Below are 26,820 nucleotides of genomic sequence, written 5' to 3'. Positions count from 1 at the left end.
CTTTTTCTTCTTTTTCCATATTTTCACATTTATCTTGACTGCAACCTCCCTTCATTACCTTCCTTTCAGAGACCCCTGAAAGGGTTTCCCCTCTCTCAGATCCACTTCTCCTCTTTACCTTAAGAAAAGAGAATGCCTCCCAATGATTATCAACTGAAGAAATCATAAAAAAACAATAAGAGCAGACATAAACTCTAATATTAAGTTTGGACTAGGCAAACCAATAGGACAAAGAGGGTCTCATGAGCAGTCAAAAAAGTCAAAAACACCTGCACTCCCACTGTTAGTAGTCTAGTCCAAACTAAACAAGCACAGCATGTAGACAGAGGCTTCATGGTTGATGCTTCAGCTTTTGTGAATCTGTATGAGCCCTGCTTATTCGATTTTGTCAGCCATGTTCTTCTGGTTTCTTTGGCCCATCTGACTCCTACAATCTGTCCTGCTTCTGCAGTTGGGTTTCCCAAGTTCTGCCTAATGTTTTACTGTGGGTCTCTATATCTGCTTCCATCAGCTGCTAGAGAAAGAATGCGCAGGATCCAGAAGATGGATGATTCAGAGACCTAAAGTAGAAGCAAGCATGACTGAAAAAAAGTTTTTGAGATGATTCTTATGTGATATTTTGCTATGCTCATAAATAAGAGCCAAGGACCTAACTTTAAACGACTGAAGTTAGATGTCATCTCGAATTCTACTTTATGGCACAGAGACAATATAATGAATTGTATTTGATAGTTGATTTTTATTTTATGTTTTATATAATGATGTTTATAACAGTGTTATGGTAATTATTAAGCACACACATATATATGTATATTCATATATACATACATATATATATAATTGGTGTTATCCATTATGCCTACTATTTTATGTTAGACTACATGTGATTATAAATTATAGAAAGCCTAACTAATGATTACTTTAGCATTCTGTATGTTACTTATGTGACAATAGCTTAGGTAGGTGGTTTGCAAGGTTATGTAGCAGTCTGATCTTTTCATCTATCAATCTATATTTTGGCATGATTATTTTAAGAGAAAACCTTTATTTCACAAGGCATATATTTTAACCTCATCTCATGTTCTTTGTTTTGCAATGAGTAGTATGTTCTGAATATTGCACTGGAAAAAATGCCTTCCCAAATGCTCAGATTTTAAATTCACTGATAATTTCAGTTGATTTAGTCATAGGAATATCAATTCCAGCATTCTGTCATGCTTTCTCACATAGAGCTTTACAAAATAATCACAGCACTCATTTAGAATCCAGTTAAAAGTATTTTAAATTAATTCTGTAATTTTCTCAGCTATGGATGTATATGCCTCCAGTACATTGCTAAGGGGGGCATTCCCCACTTCTCTTACCCAGGTCTTTTTCAGAGCCACTTCCTGGGGTCTCTGATCCTCTGTAATGTGCTGACAGATGATTCCCACTGTGACAGCAATGTCGTTGGTTGAATTGAATGGGAACCCCAGGAGACAGCAATTGTCAGATAGAAATTAATTGATTGTAATTGCTTTGCCATTGTGTTGCACTCTGAATCTGTAGCTTGTTAAAACCACTGATTATAAAATAAGGATCTTATTTTTCTGCTGTAGGTTATATTAATGAAAAGCTGCTCTTAAAGCAGTGATCAGTGAACATCAATCAATGAATAATAAGAAATTAAAGGAGAAGTTAAGTAGCCAATCACGAATTAAGAGCATACTTCCTTAGTTGGAAAAGCCATCTGCTTGGAGCTCTTAAATGTCAATTATTTTTCATAGAAAGCAAGGTGAATTCTGTGTGGCTGTGTAGCTCATACTGCCCTGAAAATCAACAGATCTTGGTTGGAAGGAAGATTTAGACAGAAGCTGTTTGTTTTGCAGAGCCTTTATCTTCTGAGAAATCTTATTAGAAAGTATCTTAAAAGAGTTACCATTGTAACCAAAGGGGACAGGACATCAGTACTCCTGCTTTTTATTATCTTCCATAACTTATGAATGAAGGCTCTGAAGCTGTCATATTGAAATATCCACCAGTGTTCAAATGTTACAAAACTATTCTACCTTGTGAAATCATATCTATGTCTTCATATTCTTAGAGATATGTTAAATATTTGCATCATTGTAATGTGGTCATTAATGATCTTATCTTTCATTCATAACATTTGATTAATTTGTGATGTTAGGAAGGTCATATTTACTGAGTAACAATTCTGATTAGGCCTCATCAATCAGGCCACCAGAAAGTGAAAGAATTAAGGAGTGGGTGGTTTTGGGAGTGAAACCTGCAGTTGAAAACATTGTGAGTACCCTATATTCATGTAAAGGAAATTTAATAGTATTAAACTCTGAATAATTTATTCATCTTTTACTTTTAAAAACACATATTTTTCTAGACTATTATGGAAGAATTGATATTAGTACTTCAGTTACTTAAAGCTCTGCAACTAGGAAAAATGTCTACATGAGGCAGTAGAATAATCACGTAGTTAGGATATATCTCTCGTGTGTTTAATATTTGGGATGCAGGTATGTACATATAGCTTAATGAAAAATATATGTAGCTATGATTTAAAAGTACATATTTAAAAGAATGCTGAAATCATATTTATTTGTACCACTGAATATTTTCCATGATTATTTTTCACATGAGACTATCTTTAGAATTTGAAGCATTGGGAGTTTAAATATATAATAAAACAAGATTGTGAAAGAATAACAGCTATTAGGGAATGATAACTAATAAGCAAAGCATGCACAAACTGACATACATTTTCACATAACTGTCAGGATATACACTGACCAAATGTTTAACCGTATTTGCCAGTGACAATGGACGTGAATGTCATGATTCAATCATTCATATGGCATATTGGGTAATACCGAAATAAACCAAAAGTGGTTGCATGACATTCACTTAGAACCATTCAGCTCTTGCTATATGTGCATAAGTGGTCTCTCTAGAGTGATTCCATTGTTAGGCTGCAGTGAGAAACTATCATTAGGAGATTTGTCCCAAGATATTCTGCTTGCATGTTCAAACTCTATAATGATGCACTGTTTACATCTCCTATGCACTCCTCTCTCTGTCCATATATATATATGTCATGCCCACCTCTTTTGATGCTGAGGATAATACAAATGTTGTTTAAATAGATGCCAGTGTCTCTTGTTTAGGGAATAGTAGTAAGGAGAAAAATATGAACAGATACTACTTAATTTTGTTACAGTGCTGGGATTTCAATACAGGACCCTGCAGAGCTAAGAGGGCTTTAGCAATTTCAGACTTTGGTTTCTGTTTCTTTGTTGTTGTTTTGTTTTGTTTTGTTTTCAATAAAGGACAATACTATACTGATTAGCCTGTTTTTGAATTCTGTATATAACACGGGGTATTCCCGTGATGAGCTAAAGCTCATTATCTTCCATTCTGCCTCTATAAAGTGCTGGCACTAGAGATGCAAATTCTTTTTCCTACCTAAATATGTTTCATCTGTAGTTAGTTGAATCCCAGGATACAGAGTCTGCCTAAAGTGAGGGTTGACTATAAAACAACTTAATTCAGCTGTATAAGTCCATTTTATTGAGAACTGATCCTATGTCTCCAATCCCCATGGTTATTTCCTATGTGTAATCCTGGACTCACAGTTAAGCTAATGATAGAAGTGGTATGTGTTAGAATATATGTCAACAGCATCTCCCTCTTTTCTCTCCTCTTCAGATACTACAACATACTCCACTGAACGATCTGAGCACTTCAAACCATGTCGAGACAAGGATCTGGCATATTGTCTCAATGATGGTGAATGCTTTGTGATTGAGACCCTGACTGGATCCCATAAGCACTGTCGGTAAGCCCTGCAACAAATAATTTAAAGTGTAGACTCCCATTGAGGACCTGAGGTGGACGGTAGTAGTCTGCCTCAACAACACAGCATCTGGGTGTGTACAGGGCTGCTGTTTTAGTGGAGAAATCAATTTGAAAGGAACAAGACTCATACCTTGTTCTTGTTTGAGGAAGAAACAATAGAAATACAATAAAGGTGTTTGTGTTTTGTCTAACAAGTCAGAGACGATTTAATTCATATCTGCCAATTTAATTGCAGTAATTATTTATTCTCTGAAGCTCGTGTCTATGGTTTGAGATCCACCGTTGTGCTGTAGCACTCAGAACTAATCCTTTCCTCAGAGATAATTCCTTCTTGCAACAGTATGGACTTCGGTGAGAGATATAAACTGTTCATCTTAGACAGAGTGTTGGTGTTTAATGTGAAGCAAACCCCAGAGGCTGCACCTGTGTCCCGAGACAGCTACATTTTATTATGATTCTGCCCACACTTATTAATTTCATACTTTTTTTAAAAAACACCTGCGATGAGGATCTGCTCTGCAGCAAGACATTGCAAATGAAATGATCATCCTGCTAGAGCCTGGGTAGAGAAGCACTTAAGGAAAATTCCCAGTAGATTCAGGAAGGTGTTTAATTGGTTTTCAGAGACACCAGGTTATATAACTACTAAAAATACAAGCAAGGGGAGATAAACAGTGCACTCCTAGACTCTGCCACTTTAAGGCTCAATAGAAGAATCAAATTAGCATTCAAAATATATTTCCCACCATGCTTTTATTTCCAGCACTACCCTGGTAATTTGTTTTTGCAATTGTACATGCTTCGGTGACCACATGTATCCACAACCCTTCCCTCTCCTTTATTTACTCTTCTCATATGACACAGTTATTAAATTAATTATGCTGAATCATGAAGCATGGAAAATTGTGACTTTTTTCTCTCTATTGCTTTATAAAACTTTATTCCCATGTTGTTTTATTAAGATGATTCAGAACAATGTGTCTTTTAGATGTTGCTTTAGAATATGAAAGCAAATCTTGCTTGGTTCATGAACAACCATGAGTTCAACCATGAGGAGGATGTGCAGCTACTGCAGACAGAGCTGTAAGTGTAAAAGAATGGATCAATGGTAGTAGAAGATCTCTTTCCTGTCTCAGAGCAAAGAGAAGGCAGTGGTTCTTCACCTAGGAACCTTGGACACTCAGCTTCAATAAGTTGCTGAGCCTTTTTAGTTGCATGACCCCTTCTCTATTTTCTGAAACTACTTCAATTACAAGGCACTCATTTCCTATCTACTCTCTCACGTCTAGTGGGGAATGAGGAAATGTAGGAATGGTTTCATCCTACACTTTTTCTGTATTTGTTATGCCTCCATGAATGCTGGTAAGTAACCTACAAATGACTTTAATCTCTACAAGGAAAATATGTGGGCATACTTTTCAGAGCCTGGTGTCTGTGCAGTGTCTTTTAGTGACTCAAAGTTAACTTAGTCCACATGATGAGGTCATGGTATAGAAATTAGTGCTATGGTTGGTGCCATGGTTTCTTACTAGACAGTCATAGGCTAGAAGCATAGTCCTCAGTGCACTGATTGAAGTGATGGCTTTAAAGAGTCAGAGACTAGTAACTAGGTAAGTAGGTCATGAAAGTCCCACCCTTGTGAATAGATTAGCAGTATCTCCAAGAGTGTGTTAAGTTCAATAAGAGAGGATGTTTCCTGACGAGTAGGTTGTTCTGAATAATAGCAACCCAACTTCTTTGCTGCCTCTCAACAGTGGTCACATGTGCTCCCTTTTATCTATGGCCAGTTCCTTCTTTGTTTCTCTACCACAGTGTGATGCTGACACTGATCCATGTGATAATGGCACCATCTTGTTCTAGCTCCTGTCTAGACAATCATAAGCCTTAATTTACAAGTTACTTAGCTCCATATATCTTGTTATAGTAATAGGAATAAAAAGGGGGGGCTGTCAATTAAAGCTGACTTCCTTATCTACTAAGGAAGAGATGAATTAAAAGAAACCACTAACGGGCAATTTTCTGATGGTGTTTTACCACAAAAATGGATCAGATCTAACCCAACCAATATATGCCACTATGAGTCATCTGTTCTAAAGCTGAGTATAAGAAAGGAACAGAATGATTCAAAACCTTTTTAAACATATGGTCTTACTAATTCCTTAAAGTTATGAGTATATTAATCTTCATTTTAAAATTTTTAACTTAGAGATATTAAATGTGCAAATTATTGGGGTTAATTGGGGTTATTGGCATTTCCATATATGCATACATTATTCAACTACCATGTCCAGTGTCCTATATAGGTCCTTTCTACTTCACCCTTCAACACCTTTCCTTGTTCCTAAATTTCTTTTCAGTTTTGTTCCCTATTCTTCCACATTTTTCCTGTTGCTATTGTCCATTATTTGACTCCATACTTTTATGGTGCATTAAATTTCTAGTACTTCTAAAGTCATAATATGAATACCATAGAGCCCGCATCCTTGCTATTCATCTCCCAAGATTTTCAGTGAATAAGAGGCACACATTTGTTCCTGCATCAGCCACACTTAAAATTTGTGAAGCAAGTATATTAATATTGTGTCTGTGTCACACTCTACGTAAGTAGCATTACATTCACTCTTCACCCATTTGGTAAATGTTTAGTAAACATTTTCTACAATCAAGATCCTGTTGAATAAATACATACAGAAATGAAGTATGCTTCATACTTCAGAAATAGTTTTATAGTTAGGAAATATCAGACATAATATAAAGTACTTGAGGGTGACTGGCATGACACTGGTGGCATCTTTAGGATGTGTTAGTTACTAGAAAATGTTTCAGGTAAAATAAGTTCCTATTTGGTGTGTTTGAAGAGCAATATAAATGCATGTATCTGTATCAACTTTCTAATGCTTTTTTTTTCAGTTACAAAATACTGTGTAAATCAAAATCTGAGATCAATTATGATGATGTTTTCTTGAAGTTTTAAAAGTTGCACTGTTAGAGCAAATGACACAAACTCTCTTGCCATGTTGTTAGAGGCAACCTCACCCTGACATAATCTTCTTTCCTTGATAAGAGAACAAATCATGCAGTAGACATTCAAAGTATACTTCATCAAACAAGCCATGTTTTCATTCAGATTTTTATGTGGGGACACATGCCTGTAGTTCCAGCACTCTAGAAGTAGAAACAGAAGGCTCTCTGAGTTACAGGCAAGCCTAGTCTACAGAGCCAGCTCTAGTTCATCCAAGGCTACACAGTGAGAGCCTGACTCAAAAATTAAACAAGAAAAAAAACTGTATCAAATGGAAAAAGTATTATAATAAGGAAAGATTGAGGAAAGGTCATCATGATGATTCTTTTGAAATATTTCATCCTATTTATCAATTTTTATAAAGATTTCAGGGAAGCGAAATATTAATTCATATAAAATACATTTGTTAAATTTATTTAACAAATAAATGTAAATAAATACTAAAATCTTAGAATACTTTTTGGAATGATGTAAATGTGAAATATGTGAATAACTAAATATTATTGATTCTTTTAAATTGAGACATATTATGAAATCAGACATCATCTGCACACTAATTAATGAGGAGAGTCCACGGTTTTGTGGGTCACCTAAAAAACAAGGATAGGAGCCAGAAAAACATAAATGATTCTCAGGCAAACAAAACCCATAAGCATATATTTTCCCTTAGTTTTTATATAAAAGGTTATCAGTGATGACAAAGGTTAAAGTAGAAGCAAGTAAGAGAAGCCTAAGGAAGATAAATAAACTTGCATATTTATTCATGTCTGCAACTAAAAGGACATTTGAACAAAAATAAATAATGAAAGAAAAATTATGCATAGCATTGCTTTAGATCTGAACATTTGAAACAGCATTTTTAAAAATATATATATAGCATATAAAAAACAACACCAAAAGATAAGAGAGAACTGACCAGCTAATATTGCAAAATCTTAACAGTTATTATATCTTCCATAATATCTTAAGGATGAGATTAAATTGAATCCAATGGAGAGAGTGGAGAAAAGAACAGAACGCAGTACTTCCCTCAGATGAATTTAGATAGTAAGTTAATACACGAGAACCAACCTGACCTCACAAGAGATAGAACTTGTCTCTTGGGAGTGGTGGGCATTTCTTGATTCTAGCTAAACCTATAATTAGTGATTGCTAAAAGTAAATTCTGTTCATACATAGTCTTCAAAATTTCCCAGAAGTGTACACATTGTTAAATGTATTTTTTCACAAAATTTGATTCTGTACATTCAAAAGTCATTATTTTTAAGAGCATAACCTACAGAAATTTATGTGGTGAATTATATTTAAGAATGTTTCTCAAATTTTTATTTGTCATTACCAAAAGAAAGAAACAAGTAAGGTCTGAGTTTAAATATGCATGTATATTTGAAAGTATCTGTTCAGTTAGTGAAGCATCTCCAAATACTTTAAGAGGGTAAGAGTATTCATGTTGTCATGCTGTATGTGAGAACTTGAATATAAGGCAAAAGTGAACAAACTTTATTGTGTTCATCTCAAGCAGCTAAGTGAATGGACAGGGGAAGGTTTGTAATTATTTTTTTGTTAAAATTGTATCTGTTTTCTAAGGTCTCTGTATATTGCATGTATTTACTTCATGGAACACTTGGCCTAAGACATTTCTGACTTTTCCATTAAGAGATACCGAGTATCCCTGTCTCTGCTAAATCAATGTCATTATATTTCACTATCATTAGGCTGATAACAGAACTTTCAATTAGGCAGTTTCACATTAAACCAGTTTCAGTTCTCTTTGAATGTGCCTGTTCCTTCTCGTTAATAATTTACAGGGAGTCTTTATATCATATTTTGAGAGTCATATAAGTGGATATAGTAACAGAAAAACATATCTTATAGGAAATGGAGAAAAGAACATAGGAAATGCATCTCCAGAGATGTCTTAAATTATTTTGAAGAGAAGTTAAGTATCCCAGTGTCTAGTTGTTTTCAGGCCATATCTAGAAAACAATAGCACTTGAGAAGCAGCATCTATAACCATTGCATTAGTGGGAAGGAGGTAGAAATTGTCACTAACATGGCTAGACATCTGAATGAGCCTAATGTGTTCTAAAGGCAAATTTGCTTCCAAAGCCTGTAGCTCTATTCAATTGAAGCTCATTAAATGTTACACCTGTCTTCCTGGGGGAGGGGTAGATTTTTTTCAAAACTTGGAAACAATCATCTTTGACCTGGACTTGAGTGAACATAGTCATTTTGGAAATCTATTGATTTGATGATGCCTGAATCATTTGAAATGAAGAAAGCCAGCAACTCCTTCTCTAACTGACACTGAAGGGCTGTTGGACACAGAGCAGGAGGTGTGGTGAGAGGTGGGGTTGGAGAAGGAAGGCAGCAGCTAGAATAGAAAGAGAAGCCCTGGGGGCCTTGCTTCACATTGCTGTATCTCATCCTTCCTGAGGAGGCTTTGAAACCAAAGCTCCCAGTTTTGTGGGAATTGATTGAGAACAGTACAACAATGTCTCTGTGCTCTAATATATAAAATTACGGGACTAGCCTGGTGAGGTCTTTGCTCTGTCACTTTGTAGGTCCATTAGCTCTTCAGGATAGCAAGGGTCCTCTTTATCAAATGGTTCTCCAGTAAGTGCTCTGAGAGCAGTGGATAATGATTCCCTGTGGTTGAACAAAGTCAGAGTGAAATGGGGTTCTGGCACACATCTCAGGAAGGTATCGACAAGGCAAGAAAGGCTGGAGGCTGCTATGCCTGAAAAATACACCCTCAGCCATAGATCCCTTACAGAATGGGGTTAATAACAAGATGAAAACAACTTTAACATTCATTAAAGAAATGCCCATGAGCCCACAATTGCCATGTCCCACATATGATTTGAGTAATTTGCAGTATCCATGCCTCGAATAGGTGACCTACTGATTACTCTTGATCAGAACAAATGGGCTGAGCTGTATTAATTCTTCTCTGTGAGTGTAGACTGTCAAGATAGTCTCATTAACTCAGAAATCAAACAAATGTGTGTGATATCACAATTTCAAGACATTCATGAAGTCCCTTGCTTCTTTATGGTTTCCCTCATTTGGTATGTCCATAGCCATAAATGTTGCACAAATGACATGGGAGATAAATCCATGAAGGAGTAAAGTAAAATGAAGTTTATTTTTTGAAGTCTCACGGCTCATTTTAGTGGTTTCTGACATAATTGTCAACTCTAGCTGAAACAAGAACTTACACTTTCTTTTACTTTTTGGGTGTTTCAAAACAGATTCTTTCTTTAGCCTTGGCTGTCCTAGAACTAGCTCTGTAGAGTAGACTTGCCATAAACTCATAAAGATCTGCCTCCTTCTGCCTCCCAAGTGAGGGATCAGAGGCATGTGCCACAACTTCTGAGCCTAAGAACTTCCACTTTTAAAACTTTCACCAAGGACTGCACATGGAGGGGTCTAATTGTTCTGGCAGCATGTGTATAGTAGAGGATTGCAAATTCGATCATCAACAGGAGGAGAGGACCTCGGCCCTGTGAAGGTTCTGTGCCCCAGTGTAGGGGAATGCCAGGGCCAATAAGTGGGAGAGGGTGGAATGGCAGGCATGGGGAGGGGGAAGGCAACAGTGGTTTGTTTTTGTTGTTTTTGTTTGTTTCTTTGTTTTTTGGAGGGGAAACTGGGAAAGGAGAAATTTACATGTAAATAAAGAAAATAAAAAAAACCTTTCACATATTTTAAATTGGTTTTTCTATTGCATCATTTTTGACATACATTTGTCCTTTAAATTTTAGTTTCTTAGTGTGAGTTAGAGTTTATGGGTTCGGAGACAAATTTAAGTTCTCAATGGTAAGAGTCTAGGGTTAAAGCTTCATACAACTTTCTACTGGCTGGGTGGCATTTTCAAAAGTTATTTAGCTGAAGTTTTCAGTCTACTATTTAAAAACTAAAGATGAATATCTACCCTAAAAGACTGATAAAGTATTTAAAATTAAAAGCATAGTATGGAAACATGATACTTGATACTTTTCTATCAGTGTACATGTGTGTGGAAGTGTGTATATGTGTATGCATGTGCATGTGAGTGTGTATATGTGTATGCATGTTTGTGCATGTGAGTGTGTGCAGAGGATTGCTTTCTCCTTGATTTCTCTTCATTTGCTCACAATGAGAAGAACCAATAACATATTTGCATAAGTCCTGTGAGGGATGTTGTATAGATGTCATCAGCCTTATTTAATGAGAATTCTTCAATTTAGAACTGGAATGGGGAAACTTGGGAAACTTCCAGCACTGTGAGTCCTGTTATAAATTTCATACCTGAGAAAATTAGCAGTGTTTCATAATTTCTCCTGTTCACCCATTTCTTGGCTTTCTCCACTTCTTTTTGTACTGGATCTCTAGCAATTAGAGAAAAAAGATGATTTTATTTTCTTATTTAATCAATTTACCCTCCCATGATTGTATTATTAACATGAAATGAATGTTGATTTTGCCATTCTGTGAAGCAGTAGAATGGTCTGTTGACTTATTTATTCATTTATTTTTTGGCAGAAAAGTTATACTTCAGTGCAAAGATGTACAGATTAAAAAATAATGACTCCACTCATAGAAAATATATGATTCAATAGAATGAACTGTTTGCTTACTTTATTCTTCTTCAAAATATTTTTTCCCAAGGTCTGGCTATTTGTGTGCTTTAGTGTTCAGAATAAAAAGAGACTGAAACCTTGCAGAAGAAGCAAAGTGGGAAATATTTGAAATGCAGGATATTTCAATGTTAAATACAAACAGGTGATGGCCAGTACGTGGGCCATACTAGATCACTGGCAGATAGTACATTGCTTTGGATAAGTCACTCTTAGTTATTTTCCATTGTGAGGTTACAAACTAAGCTTGCCATTAGATATGTAACAAGCCTCCCTGAACCTCATTTGTCAGCTGTGGAATATGGATGGACATGACATTTTAAGGCAGTGTCGTTGAAGTATCATACATGTGAATGTGAACTGGAAAATGTACAATGAAATGAAAGTACAAAGCATTGTTGCTATGTGCTATGTAAAATGATCCAATCAATTTGGGGGTCTGTCTCTAATGTCTGATGATAGTGCTGTTCATTAAAACACTCTTAAAATCAATGTAGAACTGTTCCAGCCAATAGAGCCTGGAATTTACCTGTCACATGACTTAATCAAATTTTCCTTGTAGCAGCTGATGAAATCAGGAAGATCTATAGTTCAATGGGGTTTTTAAATTATGTTTTTCTATTTGATGATTTTATACATTTTTAAATTTTATTCACTCTTGTTTTACAATCCAGTTATTATCCCAGTCTGGTCCACCTTCTAAGTGTTCCTCATCCCATACCTTCTTCCCAATCTCAGAAAGGATGTCTCCACACCCCCAACCCCACCCCTATCTCACGGGACCTCCCCATTCCCTGAGGCCTCAAGTCTCTCAAGGTTTAGGTGCTTGTTTTTCTCACTCAGGCTTTCATTAAAGGCTGAATAAATGGCTAAGTGGCTTGAAAGCATGGACTGCTCTTACAGAGTGCCCGAGTTCAGTTTCAGTTGTCAGCACCCACATCATACAACTCACAAGGACATGAAACTTCAAGTTTCAGTATATATAAAATGAAGAATAAAATGAATATTTAAAAATTACTCCTCTTTAGAAAAAAGTAAGTAAAATATGGATTCTTATGTCCATGAAGATATGTAAAATAATTTCTCTTTGGTATTTTGTTTTGTTTTGTTATATTTTAATGATTCCCATAAGATCTGACTCATTGGAATCAGCATCCATCTTTAACTAACAGAATGGCAAAGTATTTATCTTCTCTGTGACTCAGATTTTTATCTGCTAAGTTGCAGAAATGTTACTGCTTTATAGGATCATTGGGAGAGTAACATAGAATAAGCACCATGAGTTGGAACTTAAGTAAAACATATTAATAGTAAGCTACATCTTCTGACTTCCTATTTGTTTGGCCCTATTTGCACAGCATTGAATTCATCTCCTGGCATCTTTATATATATTCAGAGCCAGTATAAACAGAGAATCTTGTTCATAGGCTCACCTTGAATCCCTCTATCAGATGTGAAGAAAACTAATTCCTGTCTATCATTTTCAAGAACAGTAATGACTGATAGTGTTTGAGGAGCACCTTTTTTAAATCAAGCATCATTTTTCAAGCAGTAGACATGGAAGAATGAAGAAAAGGGAAGCAGCCCTGTGTTATGGGAATTCTCCCATTCCACAATTCTTGCAAAAAAAAAAAAAATGAAACAGAACAATTCTCCCTCACCAGCCCCTCTGTGGGCCATTCTGTTTGAGGTCCTGCAGACACATTTTCCACAACACCCAAACATGGAGGTCGACAGGTAACTACTTCTCCTTGGGTGCTACTGGATCCTAGGAAGGTTAGAAGATGCTAGAAGACCTCCATATACAGAGATTAAGTCATGTACTGATGTATGTCCTAGGTTAGAAATAGCAAGTATGTCATAGATATCATCAACATATACCAAAATATCTGTTTTTTTGACTCAACAGGCAAGTACTAATTCCAGTATCTTCAGGCTTAACATTTCCACTACCCACTCTTCTTTTTTCTTCATTTTTATTGCTTATTTTATTTATTTACATTTCAAATGTTTTCCCCCTTCCCAGTTTCCCCTCCACAAGCCTTCTATCCCCACCTCACTCTCCCCTGCCTCTATGAGGGCGCTCCCCCACCCGCCTACCCACTTCTGCCTCAGTGCCCTAGTGTTCCCCTATCTGGGTCATCAAGTCTCCACAGGAGCAAGAGGTTCCTCTCTCAGTGATGCAGAAAGGCAATCCTCTGCTACATATCCAGCTGGAGCCATGGGTACCCCCTGTGTACTCTTTGGTTGGTGGTTTAGTCCTTGAGAGGTCTGGGGGTAGGGTGTATGGTTGGATGATATTGTTGTTCTTCCTATAAACAAACTCCTTCAGCTCCTACAGTCCTTGCCCTAACTTCTCTACTTGGGTCCCAGCATTCAGTCCAATGTTTGGCTGTGTATATCTGCATCTGTATTGATCCAGCTCTGGCAGAACCTTCTCAGGGGACAGCTGTACTGGGCTCCTGTCAGTAAGCACTTCTTCACATCAGCAATAGTATCTGGGTTTGGTGTTAGCAGATGGGATGGATCCCTAGTTGGGGCAGTCTCTGGATGGCCTTTCCTTCAGTTTCTGCTCAGCAATTTTTCCCTGCATTTCCTTTTGGCAGGAAGAATTCTGGATTAATATTTTTTGAGGTGGATGGGTGGCTACATCCCTCAACTGGGGGCTGTGCCTATCCACTGGATATGTTCTCTACATGTTCTATCTCCCCTTTTTTGGATATTTCGGCTAATATCCTCTATGTTGGGTCCTGGGAACCTTTCGGGTCCCTGGCATCTAGGACTTTCTAGTGGCTATTCCCAGTTCCGCTTCCCCTATTATTACACACCTACTTTCAAATTCCTGACCCTCTGTCCTTCTCCCCTATCTCCTCCCATATCTGAACTGCCCCCCTTTTCCCCTCCAACTCCTCTCTCCCTTCCAGATCCCTCTCTCCCTTTACTTTGCAGAGATTATTCTCTTCCCACTACTGAGTAGGACTGTAGCATCCACACTTTGGTGTGATCTTCTTTCTTTTTGGATTTCATATGGTCTGTGAGTTGTATCATCCTTAGTCATCAGGGAAATGCAAATCAAAACAACCCTGAGATTCCACCTCACACCAGTCAGATGGCTAAGATAAAAAACTCAAGCAACAGAAGATGCTGGCAAGGATGTGGAGAAAAAGGAACATTCTTCCATTACTGGTGCGATTGCAAGATGATACAACTACTCTGGAAATCAGTCTGATGGTTCCTTGGAAAATTGGAAATCGTTCTACCTGAGGACCCAGCTATACCACTCCTGGGCATATACCCAAAAGATGCTCCAACATAAAACAAAGATATATGCTCCACTATGTTCATCACAGCCTTATTTATAATATCCAGAAGCTAGAAGGAACCCAGATGTCATTCAGCAGAGGAATGGATACAAAAATGTGGTACATTTACACAAAACAGTCCTACTGAACTATTGAAAGCAATGATTTCATGAAGTTTTCAGGCAAATGGATGGGACTTGGAAATATCATCCTGAGTAAGATAACCCAGTCACAAAAGAACACACATGGTATGTACTCACTGATAAGTGGATATTAGCCATAAAGAAGCTTAGAATACCCACGACACAACCCCTCTTCTTTAAAATCGCTCTGGTCTAGAAATCTCCATCTCTTAACTGCTTGAAAAGGAATCTCCAAACTCTGGCTAATTTTAAACCACTTCTATCCACGCTTCAACATAATACATTCTGAGTAGCCATACACATAGTGATCCATGATCTAAACTTACTTTATTGTGTGTTTTCTTGAGACACAGTCCGACTATGTAGCCTATCTCTCTCCAAATTTGCAATTGACTCTTGTTACTGCCTACCATGTGTGCATGCTATAGTCTCTGTTTCCTACTTAATTCTTAAACTTTTTTAATGTAAGAGGTAGTTTTGCTAATATTGTCTGTAAACTAAGTGAAAATCAATAGTGTGTTGTGTTAAATATGATATACAATTATTACAATACAAATGAAACTGAAATTTGTAGGAAATCAAGCCTACCATATGACTATAAGTTTCCTTTAATATAAATTCTTCACATACACACACACACACAGAGAGAGAGAGAGAGAGAGAGAGAGAGAGAGAGAGAGAGAGAGAGACTATACCGAAGAGTGTACAGAGCTTTTTGCTCTGTCCATGTGTGTTTCTGTACATATTTCCATGTGATTTATATTTTATTTAACTACCTACTCTTAACAAAACTAGGTTGGGAGAGATTACTCAGCAATTGGAAGTACTGGCTGCTCTTCCAGAGGATCCAGATTCAAATCCCAGTACCTACACAGTAGCTAACAACCATCTATAATTCTACTCCAGAGATTCAAAAATGCTCTTCTGGCTTCTATGGCACTAAGGCAAACATGCAGACATACATGTAGGGAAAACATCCATATACATAAAGTAAAAATAAATAAACAGTTCTAAAAACCTGAAAATTTTGATAAGGATATCAGTCTGATATTTAAAAAAAAAAAATCCAGAGATGGTTTTTCATTGGTTGGTTTCTGTATGGCCATGGCTATTCTAGTAATTTTATAAATACAAAGAAAATATGAAGCAGAATCAGCTCTGTGAGCCCACATATTTATATATGGTCCAAATCCCATTAACCAAAGAAATCAATGAAGTTTTGTGGAAAACTGGACAACAGGAGCTCTCTGCATAGACCTTGTGAGTCCAGAGCTCAGAGTCATCAACACAGTGCGATGTTAGAAGAAATGTTGGCCAAATTTCATAATCCCTGGACAGCAAAACCTGGACATAGGACAGAGTGGCCAACTGAAAAGATTACTGCATTAAGAAGATTTGTACATAAAATCATGTATCTAAGTTTTAGCAGATGAAACTTTAAATGATCAAAAACTTAAGCAGATCAAAACCAAAGTTTAAAATTCTTGGAAAATGTCTTTGTTCTTACACACACACAACCCTCATGCACAAACACACATACAAACACACTATGAACAGATCTGTAAGAGCTATCAGATTTAATATTTAATCCTCCTTTGTGTCTTTTTTCCTCCCCTCCAACAATAAATAAATCTATGGTTATTTTATACACTGCCCATCTCCTTACCATTGCCTCTTACGCCTATCCAGTGTTCCAGGATCACCAGATAATGGTAGAAAAATAGTAATAAACATTCTCAAAACCTCATTAAAGAGGTATCTTGATGGGCCTTTTGAGTTCAATTTTGTGAGAAGGGTTCTGTGGTGCAGATTATAATATCAGATATCTATGCTCATCGAAGTCCTGAGAGCTTCTAAAATGAGGTAGCAGCCGAATTTGTATTTGGCAAGATAAGAGCCATGTGTTTCTCATTCCAGAGTCTGCCCCTGCTTGCCAGAAAAGACATGGGTTGTTGAACACTTATTAGAGAATATCCCCTTCAAATTGTAGGAAGGAAGAAAATTTGAAATTATTTAGATGCAAATGAAAACAACCACATGGTCTAAATTTTTTATGACTCTAGTCACTTCTTTTCTGAATTATTTATTCTCATATCCAGATAATTCTCAAAGACTGAATGAAATAGGATAGAATCACTAATTCACTTTGCTGAAACTATTTTTATGGTGAATGTATAGACAAGAATCTCATTTTTTTGCCAATTGTCATGATGATTAAATTATGAAATGAATATTTTCATTCATTTGTACATGATAGATCATTGTAAAAACTATTTCATAGCACAATACAAATAAAACTGTCCTATATTTTCCCAACAAATGGGTATTTACCTCCTTTTACAGCCTGCTATGAGCAGCAAACAGGGTTGAAGTCACATTCTGGCATTCATAGAAACACAAAGACTAGTAGAAACCAGGAAAGAAGCCCATGAGATTCCAACAATGAGGTGGTTTTCTTATTTTGAAACGACTGTTTTCTCTCTCCAACAAATACTAAAATGCAGTTATAACAGTGGAAGGAGCGATTATTTCAGTGGGAAACTTCATTAAATAAATAAACCCCAGGCTTTGGCAGGGATAGGCATGCTTGGAGATGAGAGGAAAGAACAAAGATGACAGCCAGAGGTGAGCATGCCCTAAGCCTGGCCTGCATGGGGTCCTCTGACAGCAGGTTGATCCCAATGACCCTTCACTCCTGAAGGGCAGAGATTCAATTAGGAACTCTGAGTGTTCAGCTCTCAGGCTCTGGAGAGCAACGCTTGTGTGCCAGTGGGTAGCTCCACTGCTGGAGGAAAGCATTCTCCAGCAGTTATAAAATAGAAGCTAATAATAGACAAAGGGGAATAAGAAAGCACCAGCTTGGAAAGAATTGTCAGGAAGGATGAGCTGATAAAGCATAGACTTTAAATAAGGTCACAATGTTGCCACCATTTGGGGTGTTCTTCTGGGCTAATTTAGAGACACAATCAGAGTCACATGCATGCCTTACTCTCTTTGACAAGGTTTTCTTTGCAGTGCATTCAAAGCTCTTTCTATTCTGTCTGGGTTAGCATATGTGAAAGAAATAATGATTATTTTAATGATATTAAATAGTAGCTTTGATCTCTTCCCCCACAGGCTAAGCAAAACATTATCTGGATATATAAAATGATCCATTTGTGAATACAACTCCTGTTTCTACACAGTATTTCTGTTCACCTACCTGATGCTCTCTCAAGCCTCTGGCTTCTTCTTTGATACAAGGACTTATTGTCTACAGAGTAAAGATTGTTTAAATGAATGAAATAAAATGTGTTGGGGACAGAGAGATTGCTCAGTGGTTAACAGCACTAGGTGCTCTTTCAGAGGACTAGAGTTTGATTTCTAGCACCCCTGTGACAGTTCACAATTTGTAACTTCAGTTACAGGGGATCTGATGTCCTTCTCTGTCCTCTGTGGACACCAGTCATTCATGTGATGGTTCACAGAAATACATGTTGCAAAGGAACCATATATATGAAACCTAAGAGTTTATGAACAGTTATTGAAAGAAAAAGTATTGTATAAGATCAGGACCCCCACCCCCACCCCATGACCAAGTTCTCAGCACAAAGCATATTTACTTGTTCCAGAGGGACAGGGGCATGGGAACAAAAAGACAGGAGATAAAGACTGAGGAAGAAGTGAAGAGGAACAAGGGAGTAGAGGAGGTAATTTTTTCAGAATGGGACAAAGGACTTCCTCTGGATCGAGAAGAGACAGATATGGCCCATAGAAAAATGGTGGTTTATAAAGGTAAATGGGAAAACCGTGTGTTTAATCAGGTGAACCAAAGGACTCCTTGATTGCTACACTTCAATACATTGATAGCCAGACATTGGTAGTAAGCCTGAGGAGGAGGAAGTAGTAAAATAATATGTAGACCTTGGTGTTTAGCTTTAGGAATGTAATCTATTAATTTTATCAAAGCAGAGGGAACTGATGAGAAGAGCAAGGCTTACCAGAGCCATGCTTGCCACATATATGCTTGCCAGAGTCCTTTCACCCTCTTCAATTTTTAGAGAGCAAATTTGTGTCAAATAGGTGATAAAAACACTAATAATTATTTTCTATTTTATTCTTATTCAGCATTCAAACCATGTTCAGGCCCTTTCTACAATGTTACAATATTATCTGTATGATTCATCATTTCTATGAAATATACAGAGAAGTGTTGTGTTCCATAGGCCACAGGAAAGTGCCACATCACTGGCATTTGGTCATGAGATCTCAAGACTGGCTGCCAATGTTGGGTCTGCTTGACTCTAATATTCTTATTATGTTTTTTTCTCAAACCCATTTTATTGTAAAACTCACCAAAATGGCTTGAGAAATGTCTCGGTGACTTGAGAGCACTTGCTCTTGTAGAGGGCACTAGTTTGATTCTCAGTACCTATACTGTGTGGCTCACAATCACCTGCAACTTGGCTCAGGAAAACTAAAATCCTCTTTGGCCTCCAGTTGCAAGGCATTTATTGGTGCTGCTGTGTGATGAGTTTTTCCTAGAGAGATGCAAAACACACATGTCTACTCACCTGAGAAAGGGAGTCTACCATAGCCAAAAATAAGGATACCATTGAAGTTCAACTTGGGGGAACCAATGAGTTTTATTGAGGTTACTTACAGTAATACACATGAGGGATTACTTTCAGGAGCAAAAATGTCTCAAAGACAGCTGTATCACCAAATCCCACCTTGTAAGGGCGAAAGCTCACAAAAGAGTGCACGCAGCTCAACAGGTTAGAGGGTGACCTTTTTTTTTTTTTCTTTCCTTTCCTTTCCTTTCCTTTTTTTTTGTTTCTTTTCTTTTATTGGATATTTCCTTTATTTACATTTCAAATGTTATCCCCTTCCCTGGTTTCCCCTCCAGAAACAGCCTATCCCATTTCCCCTCCTCCTGCTTCTATGATGGTGCTCATCCACCCCCTCACTCAATCCTACCTCCCCACCCTGGCATTGAACCTTCCCAGGACCAAGGGCCTCCCCTCCCATTGATATGTGACAATGCCATCCTCTGCTACTTATGTGGCTGGAGCCATGGTTTCCACCACATGAACTCTTGGTGGTGTAGTCCCTGGTAGCTCTGAGGGCGTCTGGTTGGTTGATATTGTTATTCTTCCTATGGGGTTGCAAACCCCTTCAGCTCCTTCAGTCTTTTCTCTAACTCCTCTATTGCAGACCCTGTGCTCAGTGCAATAGTTTGTTCTGAGCATCCATCTCTGTATTTGTCAGGCTCTGGCAGAGCCTCTCAGTAGACAGCTATATCAGGCTCCTGTCAGTAAGCACTTCTTGGCATCTGCAATAGTGTCTGGGTTTAGTGACTGTATATGGGATGGATCCCCAGGTGGGGCAGTCTCTGGGACTCTGTTAATCTAACCTCTTCCAGGTAGCATGACAGGCTTCAGCTTCTTCCAGGCAACTGTCTGGACTCAGAGTCTTCTTTGTATCTTGGCTTGGCTAAGGGTCTTCTCTGAAGCGTGGCTTTTTTTTTTTTTTTTGTATGCTTGTTTGCTTTCTTTGCAGCTTGGCTTTTGTAAGAGTGACCCTCAGCAGTCTATACTGCTTACTCTAAGAAGGAGGCTCCTAATGAAGCTGGTTAGTTTCAGGGACTTCTTGAAACTATTTTGAGTTGCTTTTCTTCTGTCTGAAAGAACTTAACTGCTGGATGGACTGTTTAAATTTCCTAGGCTAGTGCTATACAACAGATATACATGTGCACAGACAAACACAAATATACATGAAATGTGATTAGTTACTTAGATATCTTAAACTTTACCATAGTGTAGCCCGCGTGGTCGTCTCGCCGGGAAGAAGACACGCGGACACTCTAGGTTCCTTCTGCAGCAACTGTTTATTTGTCTCCATCCATAGTGAAAAAAGGGTCGAACCCAAAATCCGCACTGCTTATATACACCACAGTGCAGGGTATCTGCCCACAGCGTGGCGTGTCTGCTCATGATTGGCTGTTCGCTCATTACCCTACGTAACGCCCCGGGATGGGCTGTGACATGGTGTCTTTTCACTCTACGCACATGCGCCAACAGTACTCTATGCACATGCGCAAACAGTTGTCCACTAGGAGTTAACAGCGGAAGTAGGCGCCATCTTGCCATGGCGAATGCCTCTCAAGATTCACGGCTCCCCACACCATAGGTCATGGCTTAGTACATAAAAGCGCAGGGTCTTCTTCAAGCTCTGAAGGTTCTGATTGTGTTCTGACCCTAGTGTCAATTTTGCTAGTTTCACTACTGAGAATTAGATGAGGAACAATCAATGACACCGATGATGCTCAGTCTTTAACATGCAGATGGATCATATATCTGGTGGGGGTTCAACACAAGTGCACATTCAGAGATACTAGTTCTGGCATGACACTTGAGATACTGCAGTTTTAAGGTTCTAGGTGAAGCCTACTTTGTCTGAATGAAGACCTACTGTCCATATTGGAGCTGCAAAGGTCTGTACCTTGGTACTCAGCACACAATAGGACTATGATCCCATCCAGAAGTCTGAGTATTTCTTCTATTCCTATATATCTGAAGCTCAACAATTATACTTAAATTATCCTTCATGTGCCTTTTCACCAAATTGTCCATGTGTTCTCTGGAAGAGCTTCCTTTTCTCCCTTAGTTAACTTGTTAGTTTATATACCTGTCAATAAATATCCATTAGTGTCTGCTGCAAAGATTCATCTCATGGTTTTCTCCTTGGTAGTAGCTTCATAAGCCATTGTTCCTGCAAGCTTCTGTTCCAACATTGCTCTCATATATCATGGACTTGTGCAGGTTTTGCAAGTTATTGGAAAGGAGTCTTGGTGACATTCAAAGCCATGGATGCAGTACTTGTTAAATAATGGCATACTGTCCAATTGTCTGTCTCATCTAGGATGACTCATCTAGTGCTTGAAATATGTGCACGTACATATTTAACATATCATTTTAAAACTTTGGAAGTTCTGACATGTAAACCAAACAAAACAGGAAGTAAATTTTGCAGAAGACAAGGCTTTTCAAAAGGACAATATTGATTTATGAAGTTCTATTCAAATTTAGGCTTTTCTGCTTTCTAGCTGTGTGATTTTTATTGTTATACTTAGTCTGTATGGGCCTTAATTTCTTTGTTGGATAATGATGGTGGAATTGGGAGTCCTTTCTAAAAGACACTTCACATTAACTGTTGAAAAAAACTGAGTAAATCTGTATTTTTGCCTGTGTTGATAACAACCAGGAGCTGGCTGTATTGCTAGCCAATAAAAATACAGGTATGTCAGGAAATAAAGCTGTTTATGGAAGTAAACATAGTTGCCCAGTAGTTCAAGTTAAGCAATATGTGACTATCTCAGAGACCCTTACACAATAGTGACATCTGCCATCTTCACCACCCCTTCTATATCCCATCCTTTCTACACTTCCACATCCATGTGCATAGCCAGGAGGTATTAAAAATATAGGCCTGGCAGTTTTTCTGTAAGGTCATATCTGGAATCCTAGTACTCAGGTGGCTGAGTAGGGAGACTGTGAGTTTGAAGTCATCCTAGGCTATAGAAGAAGACCTTCTTATCAAACACATAGATGAACAAACACAGGCTCAAATTGTGGCTCAATAAGTTAGGGTGGAACTACAATTTTACATCCCCTGGCATGCTATGAGGTATTAGGAGATGTGGGATTGGCTTTGGCTAGCCATGCCTTCAAACAGAACTCCTCAGTATCAATTGTATAGAGAAATCATTCAGTTCCAACATTAAGATGTTTGTGCTGAAACTCAACAAACCATTCAGATGTCTGTTAGGTGTCACAGTTACCCAGGTCATGACAATAGGCAGCTAAGTGAGAGATGCTGCCCTGAACTGCTGCCACAGGCCCTGTACTTGCTGACCAAGTCTCCTTATTTAATGAGCATATGAGGCAATGTTAGTGCAATTCAGTGCAAGTACTTTCCAGTCACTCCTACCTTAGCAGCAGAGAAAATGAATTATGCGTGGAAATGGTGCTGCTGTCTACCAGCCTCTTTTCAGCCTGTTTACTTAGTCTGAACATTCCACTTTTGTTTCCTTCTTGTCCAGACTGACTGTGTACTGCCCCTGAGCCCTGTGGGGTATTGCTACAGGAGACTCTGTGATTGTCACTGTCGAAGTATCAGTGTTATCATTTCCCCCATGTTTAGCAAGTAGTCAATGGCTATCATTTTGAAGGCTATCTACTTGCCTCTCTCTTTCTTTTCCTTTCTTCTTTTTTTTTCCAAGACAGGGCTACTCTGTGTAGCCCTGGCTGTACACCAGTCTGGCCTCGAACTCAGAAATCCACCTGCCTCTGCCTCCCAAGTGCTGGGATTAAAGACATGTACCATCACTGCCCGGCTTCCTTTCAAATTTTTCTACTTCCATCCAGACTCTTGTGTACATGGACTGAATATTCACTTTCAAGATGATGGCAATGCCAGTGAAATTTGTACCTAGGCTGAAACCATCTCATGTGATGTGTCTTTAAAATTAGAACCTAAAAATGAAATTGCTTGGCTCAAGGATATAAGAGAGTTCCTGGCTTTTAATTGCAAACTGTTTTGCAGACATTGGCTTAGCTTCTATTTCTTAAATTTGAATAATGTGAGCTTTTGTAGTCTATTTGTCTTTAATAAACCTTTTATATCTTTTATATGATCACCATGCAAATTTATCCATTATTGTTTTCTTTATCTGAAATACTTTCCAGAGCGCTGGAAAGATAGTGAGCTGCTAGATAAGGAAACGGCGTTTTCATTGCATGAATATTTTATATACTTTCAACATTTGATGCTGCTGGTCCATTCACTGTGTAGGAGGCACAGCAAGAGGTTTTGTAGCAAAGGTAGTCTCATCTAATAAATGTTCTAGCTTTGCACATGTGAACTAAGCATGCACCCATAGTCCTGCACAATTAGGGTAAGAAACCTGAGACAGTGAGATGGACTGAAAGTGAGTGTGTGCTTGTGTGTGCCTGTGCTGCCAGCAACATCCTGCAGGCGCTCTGGGATGCCAGAATTAGAGGAAGCTTGAAGCAGTTTATTAAGGAGCTTAAATTCTTCTGAGAGGATAGAGATCAAGAATCCAAGCCATGCCATCCAATTCAAAATGAAGGGTGCTTCTCTAGGGAGAATTACCTGATTGATATCAAGGGCAAGAGGGACTCAAGAAGCACAGTGTTCTCACAATGAAACGCACCAGTTTAAACCTACAGACGGAGAACATGCTGCTGGGCATAAGGTCTACCCTGGCTTCTCTGTGTCCGGCATATGTGGGTTAGGGACACCTATAACCCCATAGAGCAGACAGGCTAACTCTAACCTACTTATCTACAGAAGGCAAAGATTTCCACAAATATAGCATTTCTTGCTTGCTTGCTGATTTTTTTTTTTTTAAGGCTACCACTTTGCTCAATGCTGCCACCTAGTGACAGAGACTATAGTAGCAACACTTCTGGCAGAATTTGACCATGACCTCTTGTTCGGGCACTTGAACTAGAAAGTGGAAAGAGTTAAGTTTTAGACAAATAGTGAAAAGAAAATCTTGAACATTCAGTCCCTAATGGCAACTTGGAGCCTGATATCTCAAATTATTTATAATGTTGTTTTTGTTTGTTTTTTTTCTTGGTTCAAAAAGACCTATGTGATTTTAGGGAGAAAAAAAAGAATTTCAGCATCAGCCTAGTTGTTTGCAGTCTTCCCTCCTCCAACACCAGCTTGCAGAGCTAGGAAGAGTAAACATTTAGATGTGCATAGCATTCTAAGAGACCACCCTGAAAACCTACTGTAAGAAATGCATGCTGGACATGTCCTGTGCAGCCTGAATAGGCGTGCTGTTACTCTTGTGTTATAACCCAAGAAAGGAGACAGTTGGCCTTTTGTCATGCTGCCCTCTACCTGAGTCACTCAGACCATGACATCATACCCTGTGGATTGGGCCTGACGAAAACCTGGGCAATAACCACAGATGGGGAGTCAGAGGAGCCCACATGAACAATGATTAAAAGCTGGGTAGTGATTTCTCCATCTTTTCCAGCCCACAAATGGTAGCTGATCTCTAAAGCAGAGATTACTCCCTCAGATGCCTTTACCAGGGACATGGATTGAAGCCTGGATATGATGGGTATAGTTTCAGGGGGTGTAGTGAAATTAACTATGAGGATGAAATTAATACACAAGGAACATACATTTTGAAGTGTCAACTATGGTAGCTATTTTCTCTTTTCATAGGAGGTGGTTTAGAGACATGGGGCAATGGCTTGATTATATTAGTGTAAGGCTATGGTTAGACATTGTGATGTTGTTTGACTTTAAAGTGCCACATAATCTGGGGCAGAACTATGATGCTAGTGAACAGGAAGGCATAGTGGGAATGTGAAAACTGATAGCCCTGTAGGGTGAAATCCTAAGAGTGATGTTTACAGAAAAGAAACAAAAATAAGGGCAGGGAGATTTATAAGAATGAACAACCAAAAGGAAAATGAAAAAAATAAGGGAGAAAAGAAAAAAATCAAAATCTTAAAAACCCATTCATTGACCATCATCTATAGTATTTTAAAAAACAATATTAAGATCTTCAATATAAACTTCTGTGAGATCTTACTTGGCTGAGTTAGACACAGCTTGCTTATTTCTCCTCAGTACTTTAGCAGACAATTTATGCAGTCGGCTATCTTCAGTCTCTGATACAGAGCCTCTTCCCTCTCACTGCCATGATCTGACTTGCCTTTTAAAATTGCTAGGCAGCATTTCAAGCACAGGACATTTCAAACATTTTCTTTTAAACAAAATCAGCTTAAATTATTTCCTTTCTCGGCCTTGTCTAAAATATATGGATTTTTACTCGTAGGAATTAACTAGTAAGAAGATATATTAAATTTCATTTGACCATTATTTATGAAAATTATAAAATGCTGTACTGCCAAATATAAAGTGCTGAATATAAGATGTTAGTGTAAAACATAAAATAACAGGCTTATTTAAAGGAAGATATGATTAATATTATTAATCATAGCAATAACTAAGATAGCATCAGTTGGTAGACAATGAACATAGGAGAAATTTCATTGCTCTCATAATTAGATGAGGATATACCAGTACTCAGTGACTGATGAGAGAAGGAGAATCAGTCTTATCCAGGGATGAATATCCTGACAGGTGATTGAGTCAGTAGTGTGTGCATGCGAGTGTGTGTGTGTGTGTGTGTGTGTGTATGTGTGAGTGTGTGTATATGTATTTGTGTATGTGTGTGTTCAAAACAATAATTAGAGAAAATAAGATCATGAAGTTAAGAAAGTGAAAAGCTCAAGGGTTGGAGGTGGAAAGGAGGTGTAGAAATAATGTAAATACAGTAATTAAGTGTTAAATTCTCAAAAAATTAAAAAAAGTCCTTAACAAGGAAAAGAAGTAAAAAACTGATCATGAATTTAAAAAGGATCTCAGTGCGACTGCAGTAATCATCTGAGTTGTATCATGCAGCAAGATAACAGATATTAGTTAGATAAAGTAATCCAGACATTAATTAGAGATTAGGTAATGCAGAAATGAGCGTAGAACAATGTGATATAATATTCCTACCTACCTACTAGACTTGAAAAAATAAAATTTAAAGGATCACTAGTTGAAGTGTACATTGGTGTAGCCATTCTGGATTTATCCTGTAACCAATCCCATCCTTATCTCATGGAAACTGTTCTATTTATATATAAATAAACATAAAAATATTACTTCTAGGAGGTACATCTATAAAAACTCCAATAGAAATATCTCTAAAGTACATTAGTAGTAAAATGCCAAACAGATTTTCTATAAAAAATACTTACCAACTATATATACCATATATATAGCATATATATATATATATA

General features: G+C 37.8%; 1 protein-coding gene across 10 annotated transcripts in view; it reads left to right on the top strand.

Annotated features, from left to right (window-relative positions):
- Nrg3 (neuregulin 3) overlaps positions 1–26,820 on the top strand; it is a 1,082,533-nt gene that overhangs the window by 452,649 nt on the left and 603,064 nt on the right. For all 10 annotated transcript variants that reach the window (XM_031362861.1, XM_031362862.1, XM_031362863.1 and 7 more), the window contains exon 2: positions 3,703–3,832. In XM_031362861.1, the coding sequence (XP_031218721.1) occupies positions 3,703–3,832 (130 nt within the window). The remainder of the gene's footprint in view (positions 1–3,702; positions 3,833–26,820) is intronic.

This window comes from Mastomys coucha, unplaced genomic scaffold, assembly GCF_008632895.1.
Source record: "Mastomys coucha isolate ucsf_1 unplaced genomic scaffold, UCSF_Mcou_1 pScaffold9, whole genome shotgun sequence".
Classification (NCBI taxonomy): Eukaryota; Metazoa; Chordata; class Mammalia; order Rodentia; family Muridae; genus Mastomys; species Mastomys coucha.
Note: the sequence above shows the minus strand (reverse complement) of the source record. Positions and strands in the feature narration are given on the sequence as shown.